The sequence below is a fragment of the Notamacropus eugenii genome, chromosome 3, assembly GCF_028372415.1.
Source record: "Notamacropus eugenii isolate mMacEug1 chromosome 3, mMacEug1.pri_v2, whole genome shotgun sequence".
Taxonomy (NCBI): domain Eukaryota; kingdom Metazoa; phylum Chordata; class Mammalia; order Diprotodontia; family Macropodidae; genus Notamacropus; species Notamacropus eugenii.
Window position 1 is genome coordinate 285,024,288 of NC_092874.1, and position 22,886 is coordinate 285,047,173.

At 39.7% G+C, this 22,886-nt stretch overlaps 1 protein-coding gene across 2 annotated transcripts in view; it reads right to left on the reverse strand.

Moving 5' to 3' along the window:
• Positions 1 to 208: 208 nt before the first annotated feature.
• The window catches only part of NUP37 (nucleoporin 37), a 44,713-nt gene continuing 22,035 nt past the window's right edge, over positions 209 to 22,886 (reverse strand). For both annotated transcript variants that reach the window (XM_072655743.1, XM_072655742.1), the window contains exons 6-10: positions 13,435 to 13,525; positions 8,261 to 8,442; positions 5,418 to 5,468; positions 1,239 to 1,332; positions 209 to 485 (exon numbers count right to left, since the gene is read on the reverse strand). In XM_072655743.1, the coding sequence (XP_072511844.1) occupies positions 372 to 485; positions 1,239 to 1,332; positions 5,418 to 5,468; positions 8,261 to 8,442; positions 13,435 to 13,525 (532 nt within the window). In that variant the 3' untranslated portion in view covers positions 209 to 371. The remainder of the gene's footprint in view (positions 486 to 1,238; positions 1,333 to 5,417; positions 5,469 to 8,260; positions 8,443 to 13,434; positions 13,526 to 22,886) is intronic.

Consider the following 22,886-nt stretch of genomic DNA (forward strand, 5'->3'; position numbering starts at 1 on the left):
AAGAGAGCCAAATTTTCTGACATTTTTCTTCCTGTAAAAAATGTTTGTGTTCTGGAGAACTGGGAGCAATACATACATCCCGATACAGCTGATGCCCTTTGTACACAACTGTAATAAATCAGAAGCACTGGCCTTTCATTTACCTTTTTTGGATTAGGGTCAATTACATGGTGTCAAAAATACATAAAAAATGAAAATTTAGAACAGATTAAGAAAAAAATTATTTAATAATAAGATTAAATGCTTAGACATTAGTATGAAAAACATTGGACTGTTGAAGGTATATTTGAAATATAAAAAATAAGGATTCTGACCAAAATATTTATTAAAAATACAGTTTGAGAACTTAGTGTACAAGGAAGAGATTTGTTTTACATTTCAGTCACCCAAAACAATAACTTGTGGTCACCTCCCATCACACAAAGAGGGAGAGTCCGATGCCAGGACAGACCAGATCCCACAGCTGCAGAACCAATGAGGATGGGCTACAAGAAACAAAAAGTCAAAGATGGGAGAGAAGCATTAGAATGTAACAATAAATTCAAAAGGTCCCCAAATCTAAACAAAGCATCCTCCAAATGAGCATGTCCTAGTTACCTGTCCTCATTTATAGTACATACCAGGGGTGAGAAACCTGCCGCCTTGAGGCCACTTGTGGTCCTTTAGGTCCTCAAGTGCGGCCCTTTGACTGAATCCAAACTTCACAGAACAACCTGTGGCATTTGCTTTAGAGATCAAATTTGCTGTTTGTCATTTATACAAATGACCACACTGACAGATTCAGGGGAATGTGCCTGCTGCCTGCTGTCTCCAGGAGTGGGGATAAGACCATATTCTTAGCCAGTCCCCTCTGCCCCACACAGCATGGGCTACTGGGATGGTAGGACAGCAAGTGTACCATCTGAGACCAAGGGGGTAGGAAGATGATCAGTCGATCCCTTAAGGAATCAAGCTTTGGACCTTGTTGTCATTAGCACTTCAGCCAGACAATTTTATGAGACGATGACACAATTTAAATAAAGGAGGAAAACAGAACATCAACAGGAGGGAAATATTAGCATGCAATACTTTATAAATTTGAAAAGACTACTTTATTAACCTGCTATTAATGAACACAAACATTAAGTGAAACACATCTTTATAGGTAACATAAGTGGCTAAAATGGCAGCCAATTTAGGGATCCTAAATTTGGAGAGAGGAAAGCAAGCAGAAGGGACAAACCCCAAGCCAGTACTACCTGAGGGTGCCCCAAATGATGAATCAGAAGCTGAGTGGTCATTTTGCCAGGGTAGCCAGTGGTTGCAAAGAGGTTCTCGTTAACTGTCGACCACCTGAGGAAAGAATTGCCATCAGTCACTTTGGCCTCTCCATACAAGTGAGGCTGCTCCTCCACCCAATCCTGACTACAACCTCTGTCCTAAACTCTAGTTCCATGTTATCTAACAGAATGTCTCTGATCAGTCCTAGTGACACCTAAAACTTCAATTGATCTGAAATTAAACTCATCGTTTTTAAGAGGACCAATCCTACTTTGGCTCCTCCTTTGGGAAAGTTATTATTTATTCAGGCTTGGGGTCAACCCACAGATGTACTAACTGCCTAAATCCTGCCACAGTTACTCTCACCAGGGATGCTGACCTGCTGTTTGCTGCTCTTGTCTTCTGCCTGAGCTACTGCAGTGGTTGCCTGACTGACTGATGTCTACATCTGGTCGCCTTCCTCTCTAAACTGGTCTATCTACCACTGTCATTTTAACTTTTATTCTCAGGGATCTTAGAAACCATTCAGTCCAATCCCTTGTTTTACAGATGTGGAAACTGAGGCCTGAAGATGAGATGGGCCTTTTCAGAGGTCACAGAACAGAGATTCCTACTTGGAAGGTCCTCTCATTCCAAATTCAGTACTCTGTTAGGAAGATACAGGCTGATTCCTCACTGGCAGTATCGTAGCATTTTGTGCTTCTCCTTTGTTCATTCTGCATTTATACCTTGTATTATCACCTACTAGATTAAAAATTCTATGAGGAATCTTGGGGCCTGGGCAGCTTGTAGCCTACAAAACTCTCCAGTGAGGTGAGGAAATGTTTTACAAAATAAATAAAAATACAGTAAAACACAGATAATGTCAATTTGTGGTTTTCTAAGTTTCTCTTTGAGTTTGACACCAATGCCTATTTTGGGGGGGTAGTTCCAAACTGCTTTCCAGAACCACCAGATGAGTTCATGGCTCTACTAATGGGGTATTAGCTTGCCTGTCTTTCCAACAACTGTCACTCTATTGTTTTTCATCTCTGCCAGACTCATGGGTATGAAGTAGAACCATAGAGATGTTTTAATTTTATAATATGTTGGAACATTTTTTTATGGGTTTTTTTTTTTTACTTTTTTGTATGGCATTTTTATTCTTTTTGAAAACTGCTAGTTTGTATGCTTTGACTCTCTGTTGGGGAATGGAACCTGTTCTTATATGTTTGAATAAGTTATCTACATATCTTGGACATTAGGTGTTTATCCGAGAAACATGCTGCAATATTTCCCCCTCCATTAACTTTCTCTGCTAATTTCAGCTATATCAACTTTGTGAAATAATTTTCAATTTCAGGTAATCAAAATCATCCATCTTATTTCTTGTTATCTTTTCTATCACTTGTTTAGTGAAGAACTCTTCCTATGGAGAGCTGTGCCTGTGATGTGACCTTTTATCCCTAGATCCCGTATCCACTGGGAGCTTAGTAAGGTATATAGTGTAAGACACTGATTTAACCCAAATTTCTGCTCGACTGCCTTCTAACAGTTTTTATCTAATTCCATGTTTCTTCATTAGATGCCCTTGAAACCTCCTAGACTTTTCCTAAGGGGTCTGGGGTGAGGACAGGGTGAAATTGTGCATTTATTGAACAGAGATAATGGTCCTCCAGACTAGGAAGGTGGAAGTACTTGTCTGATCCAAAATTTCAAAGGAAGATGTGAAAGGACAAAATGCTAGATCAGACTCAGGAGAAGGAATCAACAATGACCCCAAGGTTTTGAACTGAGGAGATCAGAAGGACTGTAGAGAGAGGGAGAGGAGTTGGACGCTCTTCCCCAAATACAGACTACAAAGGCCTTTTCTCATATAAAAAACAAAAGGAATCAAAAGGCCAGTAATTTAACTGGAAGCCTGCCAAAACCACTGCTAAAGGAACTAGTATGTTTAATGCGCAAATTTTATAGTAATCAGTGTGGATCCCCATTTTGGAAGGGTGTGGCGAGAAGGGAAAAGAAAGCTCTTTGTGATGGAAAAACTATTCCTCGAGCAAGCCCGTAATTGTGTATAATATCGATAGCTGTTGAATGTGCATAAAAGGAACTAATGAAATTTAGGTTAGAAAGCTAGGTTTCGGCCAACTGGAGAGATACAAGTACTGGGCAGGGAAGCCTGGATTTTACTAAATAATGGGAGCAGGGGCAGAGGAGAAGGGAATTTAAAGAAAGTTTGGCCAGAGACCTATCAAAGAAAAATCACCCAGTGGGGAGGGGAGGTTTAGGGTGGGGCATGGAAGGGTGAACTGAGACAAAATTGGAAACAAGCTGTGCAGATTTTTGGAGCAGATTCTCTTCGGCCATCAGTGACAGTGGAGCAGCTGCCGGCACCTCACAAAGGAAGCCAGTGCTTGAGGGGGCATGACTGGGAAGGGGGAGAAGGCCAAAGGCCTGGGAGATAACTCAGAGCTTACAATGACAATAACAAAAGTGATGGAATGCTGAAAACTACTGATTCATATGCTTACTTTTCCATCTCTACAAAATTTTTATGAAAATAATCTATACACATATTGAGGCTATTCTCAATGAAGTTATGAGGAAGAACACGCAGGATTTTACAAATAACATTTGCCAGCAGATGCTTTTTTTTTACAGTCATACAATTTAAGATCTTACTGTGCTTATAGCTTATCTATTAAAAAAAAAAAGCATCTGATTTGGTAGAGCTAACCAATACCTTAAAAACTCTTTTTCAGCAAGGTACTTTTCAAGTCATAGAAAATTTCTTCAATGATGTAACGACAAATATAACTTTGTTTGGTGACTGCTTATTGTGTGTTCGTCCTTTGTTGCCGAAGAAGACCATGCCATCAGAGAAATAATGACATGACTTGCACTTGACTTTGTTTTGAGTGAGGGAGGGCTGTGCAAGTCACCAGCCTCACTTCTCCTCCACAGCCATCTGAAGCCAGTGACCAGATATTCATCAGGATGACTGAAGATGACCCAGGATGAGGCACCTGAGGTTAAGTGACTTGCCCAAGGTCACACAGCTAGTGAGTGTCAAGTGTCTGAGGTGACATTTGAACTCAGGTCCTCCTGACTCCTGCACTGGTGCTCTATCCACTGCACCACCTAGCTGCCCTGACTGCTTATTAATATCAAAGAGATCACAAAAAAGGTAGACATGTCTCCTGTATTCATAAAAGATTGGGTGGGAGAGGGATTCCCCATCGATTTACTGATTGAATAATTTCCCTCACCATAATACAAATTGCTGTTATGACCCCATCAATGGAAAAGGAGAGAAGGGATAGTAGACTGTAGAGTAGACTTATATTTTCCTTCTTGTAATACCTGTCCATTCTCTATATTCTTTAACTTGTTTTTGGTTTTATAAAACCAAGCCAAACTAAACCCATCACGCACCCAAATTTTTCACCAATCTACAAGTTTTTGTTTGGGATATCTAAAAAGAAGTTATTCTTGAAATACTGATGATGTTGACTCCACTGTTATGTTTATTCCATTTCAGTCAGCCAGAAAGTATTCACTGAATGTCTGTCTGCTTTGTGGTTAGCTCCTATGGGGGTTCAGTGGGAAGGAGAGGAATGAATGGTAGAGGTGGGAGATAAGAAAAGTAATGAGACATAATCTCTAACTTCAAGGAATTTACAAACTAGTAAGTGAGGAGACTAATACATGTGAAATTGTACCTAATAGTATAAGAAAACAAACAAGGGATGAACCGTGTAGAATGCACAGTATGTTTTATAGGAGCTCAGAGAAGAAGGACATCCAGGAGCACTAGAGTGGTCAGAGGGTGATGTATGGAAGGGGTGGGGTTTGAGCTGGACCATGGAGCCTGGGGGGAAGGTAGGTAGGCGAGACAGAAAGTACAGAGCATTACCATCATTGGTAAGCTTCTGGGTATGTTTTGGTGAGAAGGAAGTTGATTCATATGATAAGAAACCATATTAGTATTTTGAAGGGGTTGGACTAAATGGTCTCTAAGGTCCCTCCTAGCTGAAATGCTTTCCAATGCTTTTTTTCTATCCCTATCCATTTTTTAATTAAAAACTGAAATTGACTTAAAGGTTAACTTACCAGTTGCAGTAGGTAGCATTCAAAAGATTAAATTAGAAACTTTCAAAATGACTGGGAAATGGTACCTGAACAAGTGGGCTCGCTCCATATGGACAGGTCTCTTATCCTGAGGATAACTAAAAAGAAAGTAATTACAACCAGTTAGCCAGTGAAGTCAACAAACATTTATTAAGTACCTATTATGTACCAGGATCAGGAAACAGTGGTTCTGAAGAAGCTCACCTTCTAATGGGGGAGGCAGCATGTAAACAACTGTGTAGGAACAAGACATGGACAGGATAAATTGGAGATAATTAACAGAGGGAAGGCATGGGAATTAAGTGGGATTAGAAAGAGAAGGGGAGATTATAGCTGGGAAGGAAGCCAGGAAAACCAGGAGGTGGAGGTGAGGAGGGACAGCAGTCCAGGCTGGGGAACAGCCAGAGAAAATTCCCAGAGTGGAGAAATGAAGTGTCTTGTTTGTGGAATAGCCAGAGGCCAATGTCATTAGATCAAAAAGTATGTGGGGGAATAGAGGGAGAATAAGGTGTGAGAAGACTGAAAAGTTAGGGGAGGGACTAGGTGAGCTTTGTAAATCAGAGGATTTTGTATTTGATCCTGTCAGTGATATGGAACAGGAGAGTGCAGGTCAGATTTACAGTCTAGGAAGATCAACTGGACAGCAGAGGAGAAGATGGAATGGAGCCCATGGGAGGCAAGGTAACACACAGTCCAGGTGTGAAGTGACTGTCAGTGAAGGGAAGGGAGGAGAGATGGTGTAGAGGTTGTGGCAACAGACTGGATATGGGGGAAGAAGGTAAGAAAGAGGAGCCTGAGGAGAAGTGATCCGATAAGTACAAGGAGAACCAGGAGAAGGTGGTGTCCTGAAAGCCTAGAGAGAAGAGAGTATCGAGGAGGAGAGAGCGACAAACAGTGTCAGAGGTCCCAGAGAGGTCAAGAAGATGAAGACTGAGAACAGGCCATGAGAATGGGCAATTATGGAAGCATCAGCAACTTTGGACATAGTAGTTTCAGTTGAATGGTGAGACTGGAAGCCAGACTAGAGACACCTATTGCAGACAGCCTTCTCAGAGTTTCCCTACAAAAGGCAAGAGAGATGGGACAAGAATCAGCTGGGAAGGATGGATGAAGTGAGGGTTTTGTGGGGATAGGGGAGACACAGCCATGTTGGTAGTCATTAGGGAAGCAGCCAGGAGACAAAGAAAGATTGAAGATAAATTACTGTGGAGATGAGAAAGGGGGTAATCAGCAGGAAAAGAGATGGGATGGAATGGGATCATTTGGTCATGTAGAGGGGTTAGACTTGGAAAAAAGAAAGGCCACTTTTTCATGTGAAATAAGGGAAAAGGTGAAGATGGTAGAAGACGGTAGATGAGTAATTTGAGATGAAGAGGAAGAGAGTGAATGCCCTCAATTTTTTGACAAAATATGAGGCAAGGTTCTCAACTGAGAGGGGAAGGGGAGTCATGGCAAGTTTGAGGAAGGATGAAAAGGTTTGGAGGAGCTGCTGGGGTGAACAGGATAGGGAGTTAATTAGGGAGCTGTGGAAAGATTGCCTTACAGCAGTGAGAGCCTAGTTGAAGTTATATAATATAAATCTACAGTGGACCCAGTCACTATAGTTTCACAATTTTCTCTAGTTTTGTTCAACAGCAAATCTATAGGAATGAAAACAGTGAATGGTGGGAATGATCGAAGGCTGAGACTTAGGGAATGACTGGCAATGAGATAAGGGGCAAGAGACTTAAAAGAAGAGAGTGTGGAGTTTAAGTGGTTTATCAAAAGGCCATGATGAGGAAAGGAATGTAGCTAGTACAGGGGTGATAGCCTGGGAAAGAACTAAGGGGTCAAGGGACTGGATGGTACAGTGTGGATGAAAAACAGGGTGTGGGGTTGCAAGACAAAAGGAGAGGTGGAATGGTAATAGGTTATAATCAGATAAAGGAATTTCAGAGTTCAGGAACCCAGAAGTGGAACATGGTGGCTGATGGCAAGATCAAGGATGTGACCATCTTTGTGAGTGGCTGAGGAGAGATGGAGGACTAAGTCATATGAAATGAGTAACTGGAAGATTATGAGGTTAGGGTGCTTGAAAGCTTGTCAATAAGTATGTGGAAGTCTCCCTAGTATGAAGGCTAGAGAGAAAAGATGTGAGTTAGGCACTGAACTCAATGAGGAAAGAATGGGAGTATCCTGGAAGCTGCTAAAGGACTGCTTCTAAAATTTTGCTTGGATGGTAGATATGGATTGAGAGGTGAGGTTACTGAGTGATCATGGTAGAAAGGGAACCTGGGAGTAGCAATGGGGAGGAAAGAGTATTCCATATTTGCCAGTGAGTCAGGGGGAATGAGTGAAAGTGCAATCTGTGCTGGAAAGGTCACAGGGAGGCTGGGTCATCAGGGGGGAACTAGGTCTCCATAAGGTATCTGGTTTAAATTGAAACTTGAAACATACATTTTATGATAAAATGGCAAGTCTAAAGTATTTACACAATGATCAATGGATACAATTATCATAAAATACCAGAGAATGTCAACAGTAACTTGAATGTCATAAACAAAGATGAGACAATGACCTATAATCATTAGAAAGGTAAGACATGACTCCTGGGGAAGACTCTGTCAAGTGGTGGTGTAACACCAGCCTGGCAGTCCAACAGTCCTTGGCACACAGAAAGTGCCCAACAGATGCTTGCTGACTTCATGAGAGCCCGCAGCCCCCCACCATCCACTTACTTTGCTCTCAACTAGACTCACTTCTCCCCTCCCCATGAGGAATGTGAGCTCCTTGAGAACAGAGACTGGTTTTCTTGCATTTGCATCCTGAGTGCTCAGCACAGTGCCAGGTACAAAGTAAGCACTTCATAAATCCTCATTTGCTCTACCACACCAGAATGCTAAGGACATACCTGGACCGAGTAATATCCCAGATTAACCAATCATTTCCTGCAACAGCTCCAACTTTGAAGGTGTTTCTGAAACACCAGTGTGCTGACATTAATGGTGTCTGTTCAGATTCCAGAGACAGGATAGCCTGTTGGGTAATGAGATCATAGAACCGGATTGTTCCATTCTTCTCTGCAACCATCAACTAAAAGACAGAAAAAGATACAGTGACTGAAAAGGAAAATAACACTTTTCTGCTAATTATGTTGATAATAAGAATTCAACAGGCAAATCTGCACCATAAGATGCTGGTCCAAAAAAAAAAAACAACCAACCCAACCCCCAAAGCAGCTTTCTTGCTAATATTTAAAATGTATTCTAAAGTATGAGGTGATGGATTCAATTCACCAGACATTTTAAAAAGAATTTAATATATTTGCAAGGCACTGTGCCAGGTGATATCAGATGGGGCTTATATTCTCAGTCACAAGGATTGGTGGCAAAAGGTTTTGTGTAAGAACAGTAAGTGAGAGGCCTTGGATATCAAATAAGAAAAATAAATTTTAAATTAAAAGAAATTCATTAATACAATTTCAAGTGATAAGATAAAACTATTAATGGCTAAGAAAGAGTTTGCTCTCCTAAAACTGCTGAGAAAGACTATTATTCAGGATGAGGCCATGTATTAATCATATAATTTTACAGAATGTCAATTTTGTGATACTCTATGAATTAGGAAAAGACTAAAGTTCAAGAGTTTATCAAGCACAGACAAGTATTTCTTCCAGATATAGCTTTTACTTGGTTTAGTCATGAACTTTTCCACTATCCAAAGATCTGAAAGGTAATTCCTTCCTTGCTCCTCAAATCTGTTTATGATGTGAGTTTTTGTATCTAGGTCATGTACCTGTCTTATCCTGGTATATGGTGTGAGCTGCTGACTTACACCTAATTTCTGCCAGAATGTTGTCCAATTTTCCCAGAAAGTGTTGTAAAATAGTGAGTCCTTCTCTACTATATGGGTCCTTTGGGTTTATCAAACCTGATACTTTCTTCTGTATGTCACAAACTAAAATCTATTCCACTGCTTGCTCACTTTCCTCTCTCTCTTCATCCCACCCGTCTTTCCCTTTTCTGTTTTTAATGATTATTAATTTGTAATACAGTTAGAAATCTGGGTCTGATAGACCCCCTTCCCTCTTACTTTTTTCTTGAGTCTCTCAGCAACTCCCCCTGCCCCTAGCTTCTTCCACACTGTAGCTTCCCCCTTAGAAATCTTCTCTCCTCCACGCTAATTATCTCTATCTTCTTCAACCCTTCCCATCGCCATTATGGTAGCCTTCCCCTGCCCGCCCCCCACTCCCGCTTTGTACAGCTTATCAAGGTCCTTTCTAGGTGTGTGGTGCTCACAAGTACCATAATAATCCAGATGTGACCTGACCAGGGGCAAAGTAAAATGATCACCTTCATCTTTCTGGACACTAGGTCACTTTGACTTAATGTAGCTTAAGATTATCTTTTTTCTTTTCTTTTTTTTTTTTAAATTTGTTTTCAGTGTTCTACAATCACTTCCATATAGCTTGGATTTTTTTCCCCATCCTCCCCCTCCTTCTCCTCTCCTTCCCCCTCCCTCCCTGAGACAGCATACAATTTTATATAGGTTCTACACATACATTTCTATTAAATACATTTTCACCTTAGTCATGTTGCATAGGATGAGAGAAAGAATAAAACAAACCAAAACATAATACAAAAGAAAATGATCTGCTTCATTCTGCGATCTAATTCCATAGTTCTTTCTCTGGATGTGGAAGGCATTTTGCCTTAAGAGACCACTGGGAATGTTTTAAGTCCTTGTGTTGCAATGAAGTACTAAGTCTACCAGAAAAATTCCTTGCACACTGTGGTTGTTGCTGTGTACAAAGTTCTCCTGCTTTTACTCAACATCAGTTCATATAAGTCTTTCCAGGCCTCTCTGAAGTCTTCCTGTTCATCATTTCTTATAGCACAATAGTATTCCATTACATTCATATACCACAGTTTATTTGGGCATTCCCCCAATGGATGGGCATCCTCTTGATTTCCAGTTTTTGGCCACCACAAAGAGCTGCTATAAATATTTTTGTTTTTATGATCTCTTGGGGATACAGTCCTGAAGTGGTATTGCTGGATCAAAGGATATGCATATTTTTGCAGCCCTTTGGGCATAGTTCCAGATTGCTCTCCAGAATGGTTGGATCAGCTCACAGCTCCACCAACAATGAATTAGTGTTCCAACTCTCCCACATCTTCTCCAACATTTATCATTTTCCTGTTTTGTCATGTTAGCCAATCTGACAGGTGTGATGTGGTATCTCAGAGTTGTTTTGATTTGCATCTCTCTAATCAACAGTGATTTAGAGCATTTTTTCATATGACTATAGATACCTTTAATTTCTTCTTCTGAAAACTGCCTGTTCATATCCTTTGACCATTTATCAACTGGGGAATGACTTGGATTCTTGTACATTTGACTCAGTTCTCTATATATTTTAGAAATGAGGCCTTTATCATAGACACTAGTCACAAAAATTCTTTCCCACTTTTCTTCTTCCCTCCTAATCTTGGTTGCATTGGGTTTGGTTGTGCAAAAACTTTTCAATTTAATGTAATCAAAATTATCCATTATGTAATACTGTTTTATATCTCTTCTTTAGTCAAAAATTCTTCCCTTCTCCATAAATCTGATAAATACACTATTTCTTGCTCCACTAATTTATTTATAGTATCAATCTTTATACCTAGATACCATTATACCTAAAGTCATTTGGACTTTATTCTTGTGTATGGTGTCAGGCTTTGGTCTATGCCTAGTTTCTGTCACACTGTTATCCAGTTTTCCCAGCAATTTTTGTGGAACAGTGAGTTCTTGTCCCAGAAGCTGGGGTCTTGGGTTTATGAAACAGTAGACTGCTATATCTATTGACTACTGTGTCTTGAATACCTAACCTATTCCACTGGTCTCCCCTTCTGTTTCTTAGCCAGCACCAAGTGGTTTTGATAATTGCTGCTTTATAATACAATTTGAGATCTGGTAGAGCTAGGTCACCTTCTCCAGCATTTCTTTTCATTAGTTCCCTTGATATTCTGGACCTTTTGTTCTTCCAGATGAATTCTGATATTATTTTTTCTAGCTCTACAAAATAATTATCTGATAGTTTGATTGGTATGGCACTGAATAAGTAAATTAAAAGAAGAGAAGTTGAATACTTAAACAACTCCATCTCAGAAAAAGAAATCGAACATGTCATCAATGAACTCCCTAAGAAAAAATCTCCAGGGCCAGATGGATTTACAAGTGAATTCTACCAAACATTTAAAGAACAGTTAATTCCAATACCATATAAACTGTTTGGGAAAATTGGGGAAGAAGGAGTCCTCCCAAATTCTTTTTATGATAAAATATGGCTCTGATAACCAAACCAGGAAGAGCCAAAACAGAGAAAGAAAATTATAGACCAATTTCTCTAATGAATATAGATGCAAAAATTTTAAATAAGATTTTAGCAAAAAGAATACAACAACTTATCACGAGAATAATACATTATGATCAGGTAGGGTTCATACCAGGAATGCAGGACTGGTTCAATATTAGGCAAATTATTAGCATTATTGATCATATCAACAACAAAACTAACAGAAACCACATGATTATCTCAACAGATGCAGAAAAAGCTTCTGACAAAATACAACACCCATTTCTACTGGAGAGCATAGGAATAAATGGGACTTTCCATAAAATAATAAGCAACATCTACCTAAAACCTTCAGCAAGCATTTTATGCAGTTGAGGTTAGCTAGATGCATTTCCAATAAGATGAGGGGTGAAACAAGGATTTCTATTATCACCACTATTATTCAATATGGTACTAGAAATGTTAGCTGTAGCAATAAGAAAAGAAAAAGAAACTGAAGGAATTAGAATAGGCAAAGAAGAAACTAAGTTATCACTCTTTGCAGATGATATGATATACTTAGAGAATCCCAGAGAATCAAGTAAAAAACTACTTGAAATAATAAACAACTTTGGCAAAATAAAGTCACATAAATCATCTGTATTTCTATATATTACTAACAAAGCCCAACAGCAAGAGAAAGAAAGAGAAATCCCATTTAAAGTTACAGTAGACACTATAAAATATTTGGGAGTCTACCTGCCAAAACAAACCCAGGGACCATATGAACACAATTACAAAACACTTTTCGCCCAAATAAAGTCACATCTAAGTAAGTAGAAAAACATCAGTTGCCCGCGGGTAGGCTGAACCAATACAATAAAAATAACAATTCTACCTAAAAGATTACCTCCCCCCCTTCAATTTAACAAGTATTTATTAAGTGTATATGTGTATAGTATATGTGAGACACTGGTGCACTGCTGGGAAAATACAAAGGGCAAAACTAAACAGCTCCTGTTTCCAAGAGGCTTTACGGTTAACTAGGGAAAAACCATAATGTAGACTGATAAATACAATACAAGGTAGGGAAGAAAGAGACTAAGAGAGGGATCAAATAAAGTACTCCAGGACAATCTGATGAGGAAAGTGTTAACAGCTTTGGGTCACAGGTTAGAGGTAGGGAAGGCTTCCTGGAGGAGCACTTGAGCTGAGATTTGAAACTCAATTCAAACCAACGAGCTTTAATGAAAATTAAATGAGCCTCTGTGCTCAGCACCACAAGAGACACTGAGAATATAAACACCAAAATGGCATGAAAGTTTCTGCCCTGTAGATGCAAAATGACCTTAAGAAGGAGAAAGCACAAAAAGCTGGAAGAATCAGTTAAGGCTCAGGGGACACTTGAGTTGAATTGAAAAGGGAAATAAGGATTTTTAGAGGTAGAGATAAAGAGACAATGCCTTCTAGACATCAGAGACAGCCCAAGCAAAGGTGAAGAAGGAATGCAGAATTCTGAGAGTAGGAAGGTCCATTTGGCCAAATGGGTTGGGCCTAGACTCAAAGCAGAGCAGTGTAGGCCCAAGGGAGAACTTTAAGAAAGAAGATCTAACAACTGATTCTTGTATTAAACCATTTACCATATTTACTGAGTATGCACAGGATAGATACATCTGGTTCCTTAGAATCAGTCTCGTTATAGTCCCAGCCGACGTACAAACATTGATAAAATTAAAAAACAAAATAACCCTATCACAACTCACCTTACAAGATTCCTCAGGATGCCAGCAGACACTCATTCCAGCGGAGCGCAGAACAAAATGAGCTTTCTGATTCCCTTCTAAGTCCCAGACCCTAGTAAGAGAATATGACAGGGTTTAATGTTATTCCTTTACAACTGTTGATTTACACGACACTATTCAAAGCAGTTAACTAAGACAGCAAATTGAGATTTTGTAGTTACTCGTTATTTTTTTAAAGGAAGTTAAACCTTTTTTAAAAGCAAATGAGACATCACAAAAATCCAAGCCTTGCTCTCCACTGCATTATAAGAAGCTGAATGGTTTTTATACTTGTTCACATAGGAAGCTGCCACACTCTCTCTGTGATGTGACTGATATGCCATAACACAGGCCAAACTGTTCCGGCACATGGCAGAAAAACTTTTAAGCTAATGACTTTCTATATTGTGGGCTGTATTCTGGAGTTTCCAGGAGCTGACTCTCACTAGACTAAACAGGCTGCAGTTCCCTAATTCTATAGTCAGTTCATATTATACTTTCCATCAATGGAACTGAAAAGAAAGACGGGGCTCCTATTTTCAAAATTACAACATATAATTATGCTGTATCTTCTAACATGGCTTGACAAAATTGAATTCTTTGAGGTCAGTGGCCATTTACTTGGTATCCCCTTGACCTCTCTGACCATCCTAGCCAAACAGTTCTCTATTGATAATTCTTTTGCTTTAGCTCTCCTCTCTTTTTACTGTTGCTACCACAAGCCTGGCCACTTTGTTACCAGTTTTTTCCCCAGCAGAACAAACAGAATGGGGTTTATTCCAGTAACTTCCTTGTTTTTTTTTTTTTTTCAACAAAAATCTGTGATAATGGTGGCCAGTTAATAAAAGAAACTGAACCTCTGAGGAAGGCACTGAATACACATACAATGGTCATTCTTTGGGGTGATAAACTTGGAATAAGCCTAGTGGAAATGGCAAGCCAAAATAAGAGAAGAGCAGCCTGAGTGCTGTACCAGTACTCATTTAATGTTAAGAGGCCTGCGTGGCCTGTTGGAGGTACTCCTGATGGAAAGACACGGACGAAAGCTGCACTGGATGAGAAGCTGAAGATGGACTGCCCTCTAGAGCCCTGGAGGGAGGGCCCACGGAGGTAACAGTGATGGACACACTGTAGTAATGCATTTAGTAAGTGCCTAACTGTGCCAGGCAATGAACTGGGCCCTGGGGAGATGATGTGTTTATTACTCAGAAGGAACTATATGAATCCAGCTACAGTCTATCAACCTTGTGCTCAGGGTTTAGGTGACCATTTCTAAGAAAGATTACTTTCTCAAAAACTTATTTAGATGATCTTAACTCTTTCCTCTCTTCTCCATAAAGTCTCCCAGGTTCACTGTCACTTACAGACATGAGGTAGTGCAGTAGGTAAGAGCACTGTGCCTGGGCATAAAGACCTGAGTTCAAATTTGGCCTCAGATCCTTACTGTGTGACTCTGGGCAACCCAAATCTGTCTGACTCACTTTCCTCCACTGTAAATAGGGATATCCCTGCTGGCGGTGGGGAGATGAGGGTGGAGGTGGGAGGGGGGTGTTTGTAAGGAACAAATGAGATAATATTTGCAAGTCCTTAGCATAGTGCCTGGCACAGGGGCTTAACAAATGCTTATTCCTTTCCCTTTCCTCCCCCCCACAGGAAGGAGGAACAATGCTGACATGAGAAAGGGGAGTCAAAGAAGGTAGTAGTCAACCAAGTGGCTGCAAGATTCTTCTTTTATGACTCATCTGAATAATTATACACTTTTCTGTTTGTGCCATAGTATCTTTCATTGAATTTTACTTCTAGACTTTTCCCATTATCTCAATAGAGGACTTAACCTTTTATTAAAGCCATTTCAAAAATCCAGACAAAAATATTTGAAAGAAAATATATTCAGTGAAAAATGCCCATTTCTAGTATCAAAAGATCAATATATTCACTTTTAAACTAATTCAAGTCTTTTTAAACAGAGTATCTATTTGACTAAGTAGAGCATACCTTCTCCACTGACAGACATGCTGCATTTAGACCAATTAAAGTAAAATAATTTTTTTCAACTCTATTTGGTATACAGGGGGAAGATTATGATTTTGTTGCATTATAAAATTGTTAGGTTTGGCACCATCCACGTTTATTAGACACACACATAGTAACAAGCAAGAAATAAAATGCTAACACTAGCATCTATTTTGTTTCTACTGAAATAACAAAATGTTGCTTTGATTATTTGGTGAATCCCATGAGAGAATGGTTTAAAACCCCCATTCTTTTGATTCCATTCTAATAGGCAGCTGATTTTACATGTTAGCCATTATATAAAACACAAGTATATAGCAGGATTTTCCCCCTCTTTCAAAGGAAAACAAGATGTGGAAATTACAGAATAAGGATAACAATATTTTCAAAATGCTAGTCAATTAAGGACATTTATTTATTCTCCCAAATAGCCTATCTGATCATTGCTCTATCTTCACTTAAAAAACCCAAACATCACCTCAAAGCACCTTGATTTAACCCCAGGCAAATAATAACCTCCCTACAGGTTTCCCTCTTCTCTTTGGGATAAGATGACTTGTGGTTTAAAATTATATGCTTATTCAACAGATTTCAGTGGTTGTATAACTAAGTCCAAACATGCAAAAGACAATAAATTAGGCTACAATGAGCATAACTAAATTAGCTACAGACAACGTATAAAACGTGTATTCCTTTTGAATGTTTTCATTAAATTTCTTTCAAGACTTTTGGTAGAGCTCAATAGACTTTTCTATGACTTTTGACTGGGTCTCTTAATCTGATTTACTCCACAAATGTCTATTTCCTGGGAGTTCTTACTCAGTGTGCAGAAAATTCTGTGGAACTTGCACCTGTGTTCACATGTTCATTTTGTGAGTTTTCCTATCCTTTCCAACTGAGGCACAATTAGGGATTTAATTTAGACATCTAAACTGACCCTGCCTGTTGATAAAGCTTTCAGGGCATGGAAAAGACAAAGCTTTTCTGTATTACTTAATAAAACAGAGAAGTTAAGATAAATTCTTCCTTTGCATTATAATTATGCTACATATTTATGTTTATGAGCATCTATTTGTAAGTTTTATATATATTTAGAAATCCAAAGAATTAAAACTCACAATTCAGGAATGCGTTCTGTGTTTTCTAAATTAATTTAACTTCATCGTTTCGAGGAAAAAATACAGCTTGTAAGGAAAAAAAGCTTCTTTCTAAGACACTATTGATGGTAATAAGTAATACTTAGAGAATGAAAATGTGCAAAATAAAATATTTAAAAAGCTACGAGCCAGACACTGTGCTAAGCTATCTCGTCTGATCCTCACAACAACTCTGTGGGGTGGATGCTGTTATTATCCCTCAGTTTCAGTGGAGAAAACTGAGGTAGATGGGTTAAATGACTTGCCCAGGGTCACACAACCAGTGGGACACACAACCATGTGAAGCCAGATTTGAACTCAGCCTCCACTGACTGCATCACCAGCTGCCTCTTCTTGCTCAGTTATTCAACAGGGTAAGAGTTTCCTCCAGTTAAATGTTGTGTGTAAATGAACTGAATGAATCAACAGCTTTGATCTGATGGTCAGAGTGTTTGAACAGACTTTTCCAGTTTACAAAAGAAACAGAAAATGACCAAGACCAAGCAAAGTCTAGAACTTGCTCAAGAAGTTGTTTTCTTTCTGGAGACCTCAATTCCCTGTCCTGTGTCCTGTCAAAACGACAGGGGTGCATTGGGGTTGTTGTCAAACTAGATGACTTGTTCTTAAAGTATGCTGGGAGTTCTCACTGGGTATGCAGAAAATTCTATGGACCTCACACCTGTATTCCCATGTTCAGTGTGTGTCTTCCTATCTGCCCCTGGGGGGCACCACTACTCATGATACTGACACAACTGGGATGACCTCCAGGGTCCTTCCCACCTTTACTCCTCTATGATCCCAGCTCACACGTGACTCTCCTATAAAACCTCTGTCTTAACAGAACAGTTTTAAAATATAAGAATCATAATATTTATATTTATTTGCTTTTATGCTGATACTCCACGTGTTATATATATTTTTATATGTGCTTGCTATCTTCCCCATTAGAATGAAAACTCTTTGCAAACAGGTATTGTTCATTTGTTGTGCTTCTAACTCCAGTGCTTAGTACACACAATAGCTGATAGATCTTAGTCAAAATAAAAAATGTTTAACTTTAAACATGGCACTAACATTATTCAACTTTCTCACACTGTAAATTAGGCTAATAAAATCAACTAAAGACTAGGACAAAATTTGACATTAATGATTTTTTTATCAAGAGTAAAAGGATGCTCAAATGGAGCTGTTAATAAAACTGTGAAAGCAGTTTAAAAAAAATCTCAACTAGCCACAATTTCTTAAAAGATTTCAAGACTTGGCCATACAAGAGGTTGAAGAATTAAGTACAATAGCCTTGGTGGTCAACCCTCTTAAATACCATTACATCTCCTTACAAGCATGTAGATAGTGTGATTCAAAATCTCTGTTTGGTCATGGAATCAATCTGAATCTTAAAAAATTCATGCTGAGAGCAAGTTTTCAAGTAAAATCAGGCTGACAACAAAGAATGGAATTGGTTTACTTAAGAGTGTTCACAGGTTGTAGTAGAAACCATTTCTCTACCTAGGATCCTGGAGTAGGTCCCTTTTAAGGGCTTCTTAAGCACTGAAGAAAACACCAACAACAAACCACCCCAAAACTGACTATATCAGCTAACATCCTAGATAGAAAATAAGAGAAACATGGCTCCCTTATGAGTTGGGTGTGAAGAAAATCTGAGAAATGTTTATGTTCTGGGGTGCCAGCCACTGAATGGCCAAGGCCCACATGAGATGAGCTGGTGGATGGAGGTCTTGTTTGCAGCTGGGTAGTAGGTCAGCACTACTCCCTAAACATCTTTGTTCTTTATACCTGGTAAGCTTTTGGGTCAGGTAGCTCTGCATCCTTGGCTCAAACTTTATTGCTAACTCTAGTTGCCAAGAAAAAGTGGAACCAGTTTGAGCCTCGCACATTCTTGGAGATGTAATTTGAAATGCCCATCCTACATGCAGGTTCAGTATGCATGGCCATGATGAAGCCAAAGGAGGCTTTATGAAACCTGTGGGAGGCCCCAAAAAAGTACATTAGAGTTGGAGTGAGAAAACCTGTAGTCTCATTCTGAAGGTACTACTGTGTTAGCTTCACCAAATCTCTAAGATGGTGATAGCAATACCCTATCAATGTAACATCAAGATGAGAGGGACATGCTGTGTGTGTGGCAGTGGAAGAAAGATCCTATGTACCAGTCTCCCTGAGAGAACGTAAACTCCTTGAGAATGGGGAGCCAGCTGCACTTTTTTGTACCTATATCCTCAGGGCCTGGGAAACAGCAGAGACTTAATAAATATCTGTTGGCTGATAGGATGGTTGGGCTTTTCACTAAGTTTTACCTGGGAGAACAACAGAAAAACTACTCAAGCAGGAAAACGGAAGTCGGGCACTGCCCCATGCACAGGGCAGGAGTGACTACTGTGGGGCGAAGGCTCTCACCCAGACCCCTGAAACCCTACCTTTATCTGGTTACATTTGCCCCATTGTGGGTTTCCCGTTGTTGTTGGTGGTTTAAAAACCTCAAAAAACTTGTGCTGTCTCAGGGATGGGAGGGTCAGAGTTTGGGCCTCTGACAGAAGTGGGAGAAGAAGCGGGCAGGCCCATTCCCGAATCCTCAGATGCAAAGAAATGGGGAAATATGAAGCAGGAGCTCCTTAAGTGGGGAGGGGGGAAAAGGTGGGGAAATGTGTTTCTAACACTCAACTCTGAATATGGTTTCCCATAGAACAACTTATAGTCAGTGGTTAACTTCAGGCACTATGGGTTAAATCAGCTTTTGTGGCCTGGTCCAACTACCTTATGAATTCTGAATCCCAAATTTACAAATCAAGTTGTGGAATAAAGGCAATCTGGAAGCTGGGGATTGCCTGTACAGTGGATCTTAGTGTACCAAGAGGCAGAAAAGCTTACGTTCTTCAACACTACTTGCCATAAAACAAAGCCTGAAATTGAAATTCAGTATTTGCTTTCTGAATTGCAGGTTATTTCAAAGAGTTAAACCAAGAGTTAGAGCTAGGCAAATACAACCAGAGAAATATTTAGGATTATAATTTGAAATGAAGAAATGGCTCCATTTTGTACTTTTCCTTTAGAACTTAGATGCCAGGAAGCATTTATAAAGAACCCAGAGGGAGAAAAGATTACTTGTATTTCAGGCATGTAACATCACACACATTAATCCAAGATACTTTAATTACATTCAGCAATCATTTATTAAGTGCTTCCTAAGTGCCAGACTCTGTACTAGATGCTGGGAATGCAGCAACAAAAAGGTCTCAGACCATGGAACTTAGGTTCCATGACAGGAGAACATAGCATCACACAAATCTGTTGCTGAGTCGTTTCAGTCATGTCTGACTCGTGACCCCTTGTGGGATTTTCTTGGCAAAGACACTGGAATAATTTACCATTTCCTTCTCCAGATCATTTTACAGATGAGGAAACAGAGGCAAACGGAGTAAAGTGACTTGCCCAGAGTCACACAGCTAGTAAGTGTCTAAGGCTGGATTTGAACTCATTTAGATGAGTCTTCCTGACTCCAGGCCCAGCCCTCTAGATACTATGGGGCCACCTGGCTGCCTTTGAGTTTTGGAAAGGAGCTAAAAAGCACTAAAACCTGGGTGAATCCTGAAAGGCTTCTTGTAGGAGGTGATATTTGAGCTGAGCCATGAATGGAATAGAGATTTTAAAAGGCAGAAGAGGGGAACAGCAAGAGACAGAATGTCATGTACAGAGTACTGCAAGTAGGCTAGTCTGGCCAGAGTATAGAGTGCATGACTAAGGGGAAATAAGTCTGGAGAGACAGGCTGGAGCCAGGTTTTGCAAAGTTTTAAATGCCCAACCGGGTAGTTTGTATTTCATCCTAGACCCAATAGGGAGCTATTGAAACTTCTTAAGAAGGGGAGAGACATGGTTGGACTTGCGTGCTGTAATATCCATTTGGCAGCTGCCTGGAGGACAAGTGCAGGAGGGAGATTCTGGATTCAGGGAGTCTAATTATTAGCAAATGATGGCTGGGGGAGAAGGGGCAAGGCCTGAAGTAGGACAGATAATGTAGGAGCAGAAAGAGAGAAATGAGAATAAATATGTGGTGGAGGTTTAAGTGACAAGACTTAGCAATGGGCTAGATGGGGACAGGGGGAGTAGGGAGAGTTAAAAGTCAAGGCACTTGAAGGTTGTAAACCCTGGGACCTGAAGGGAATGGGGGTAATCTAGAGAGAAATGGGTATGTTTAGAGGAAAAACAATGAGTTTTGTTTTTAACTCTTCATCAGACTGTTGTTTGATAACATTGCCAAATAACATATAGTCATTTGAAAAGATTCCCTGGAATATTGGCTTGCCTGCTGTTAACTAAATTCAATTGACTCTTGAATATTCTTACAAATAGAGGTAAGGATAATACAGAACGGCAGATAATCCAAAAATCATTTATACTTGGCTTTAGATGGTGTTTTTGTACTTACATTTGACTATGGGTGTGTCTGATATTCTGGGATTCATTTCAAACCAAAAAAAAAAAAAATGAAACCACATTTTGAAGATCTAACTTAAGAGTTGGGAAGTAGTTCAATTTCTTCATCTTGCCCCCTGCTAAATTTTTCCCCTGCAAGCTACTCTACGCTGAGAATGGGTCACCAATGCAAGAATGCCCTTTCTAAAACCTTTCTTGGCTAAGGGAAGTAGTTAACTCTTTGGGCTTTACACAGCTTCAACGGTGGGCAAAATCAGAAGTGGAAAGTGAGCTCTACGTCCTTTGTGAAAGAGATTATAGGTATGTGATTAGGCAGGATAGGTCTGAAAAAGCCTTGATTCTGTGTTGTTGCTTGAACCAACATTTAATGATAGGTCGGGTTCAGAAACGGCACACTCAGAGCAAAGGCTATGCTGCTGGACAGAGCACCACCTCTGTGCTGTCAGAAACCAGTCTGTTCAACAATAATGACCAAAGATCTATGTGAAACAAGGAATGCTGTTGATTGGAATGTTTCCATTGAAAACATCTGATGTCCCTTTGGAGCCTACGAGGTGTGGCTCATAGGATGTGAGGGCTGAAATAAGAGTGAGACTAGGTGAGTTCCAAGGTCACTTCTGGAGAGATCGGATGTCTACTTTGCTTCTAGTTGGGTAGAGTGCTCTGTAAAAATCATTGCTTAATATCACTTAGGAGCAAACAGGATTTTTGTGGTGCATGAAATGGTCTTTGTGCTCTTTCTCACGCTTTCCCTGCCTTCTTCTCTGAATATAATCAAGAGATGAAAGGATTTATGCAAATTCAGCACTGGAATATTGACCAAATCCTAGATATTCACAAATCTTTTAAAAATGATAATCAGGAGAGGGCAAAGTCCTTTTTGTAGATTCCAAAGAAGGAGCTTTTTGGGTAATAACTTGTTCTTTCTCTTCTATTGCTCTTGATTTCTGGCGGGAGTTCACTGCAGAAGGAAATTCCTGCTACCAAATGTTTTCATCAATATGGACAAAAGGAAAATGGATGGTATTAACTGACACATCTGTGTCCACTTGGCATGACCCTTGTGAAAGAATTGTTTGATGAACTATAATGTACAATAAAATTTGGTAAGTAATAGCTTGGAGATATATAATCCAAGTGGCTAAAGGCCACACTGGAGAGTTGCATGGGACGATAAACTGGCACCTTCTCTAATAACTAAGGCAATAAATATAACAAGGAGGAAGTCAGGGAAAGAGATTTCCCTGCACATCTACATGTCTTTTGGCAGATACCGTCTGCCCATAATACAGCCTCATACTGCCTATACCCTTCTTCCAGTGTTTCCCAACATCTGGTCAGCCCATATGATCCTAATTTTGTTTACATCTTTGACTGTAAAAGCGAATCTGCTTCCTTCTTTACTCAGATGAATCAATCAAGGAAGATTCATAAATACCTATTATGTGCCAAGAGCCAGTATATTTGCTAAATAAGAATATAATCACTGAGCTTTGACATTCTCCCCTGGATTATAAAAATCCTAGAGTACTTTTCAATGAGCATTTTAATGTCTGTCTGTCCACAGGGAGCTTCCCTTTTATTGGAGGAAACCACATGGATAAACAAGTAAATACAAAATCAATGTGCAGAAATATTAGAGTGATGCAGGAATTAGGAAGGGAATTAGGAAAATCAGTGTGTGTGGGAAGTGATTCCTGAGCTCTGACAGAGTCAGAGTGCAAAAGAAGGAGGAAGGCAGAACATCCCTGGAATTGGGTTGGGGTCAGAAACTGACCACCATGCACAGAGAACAGCAAACAGGCCAGACTGGCTGGAAAAGAGTATGTATGAGGGAAG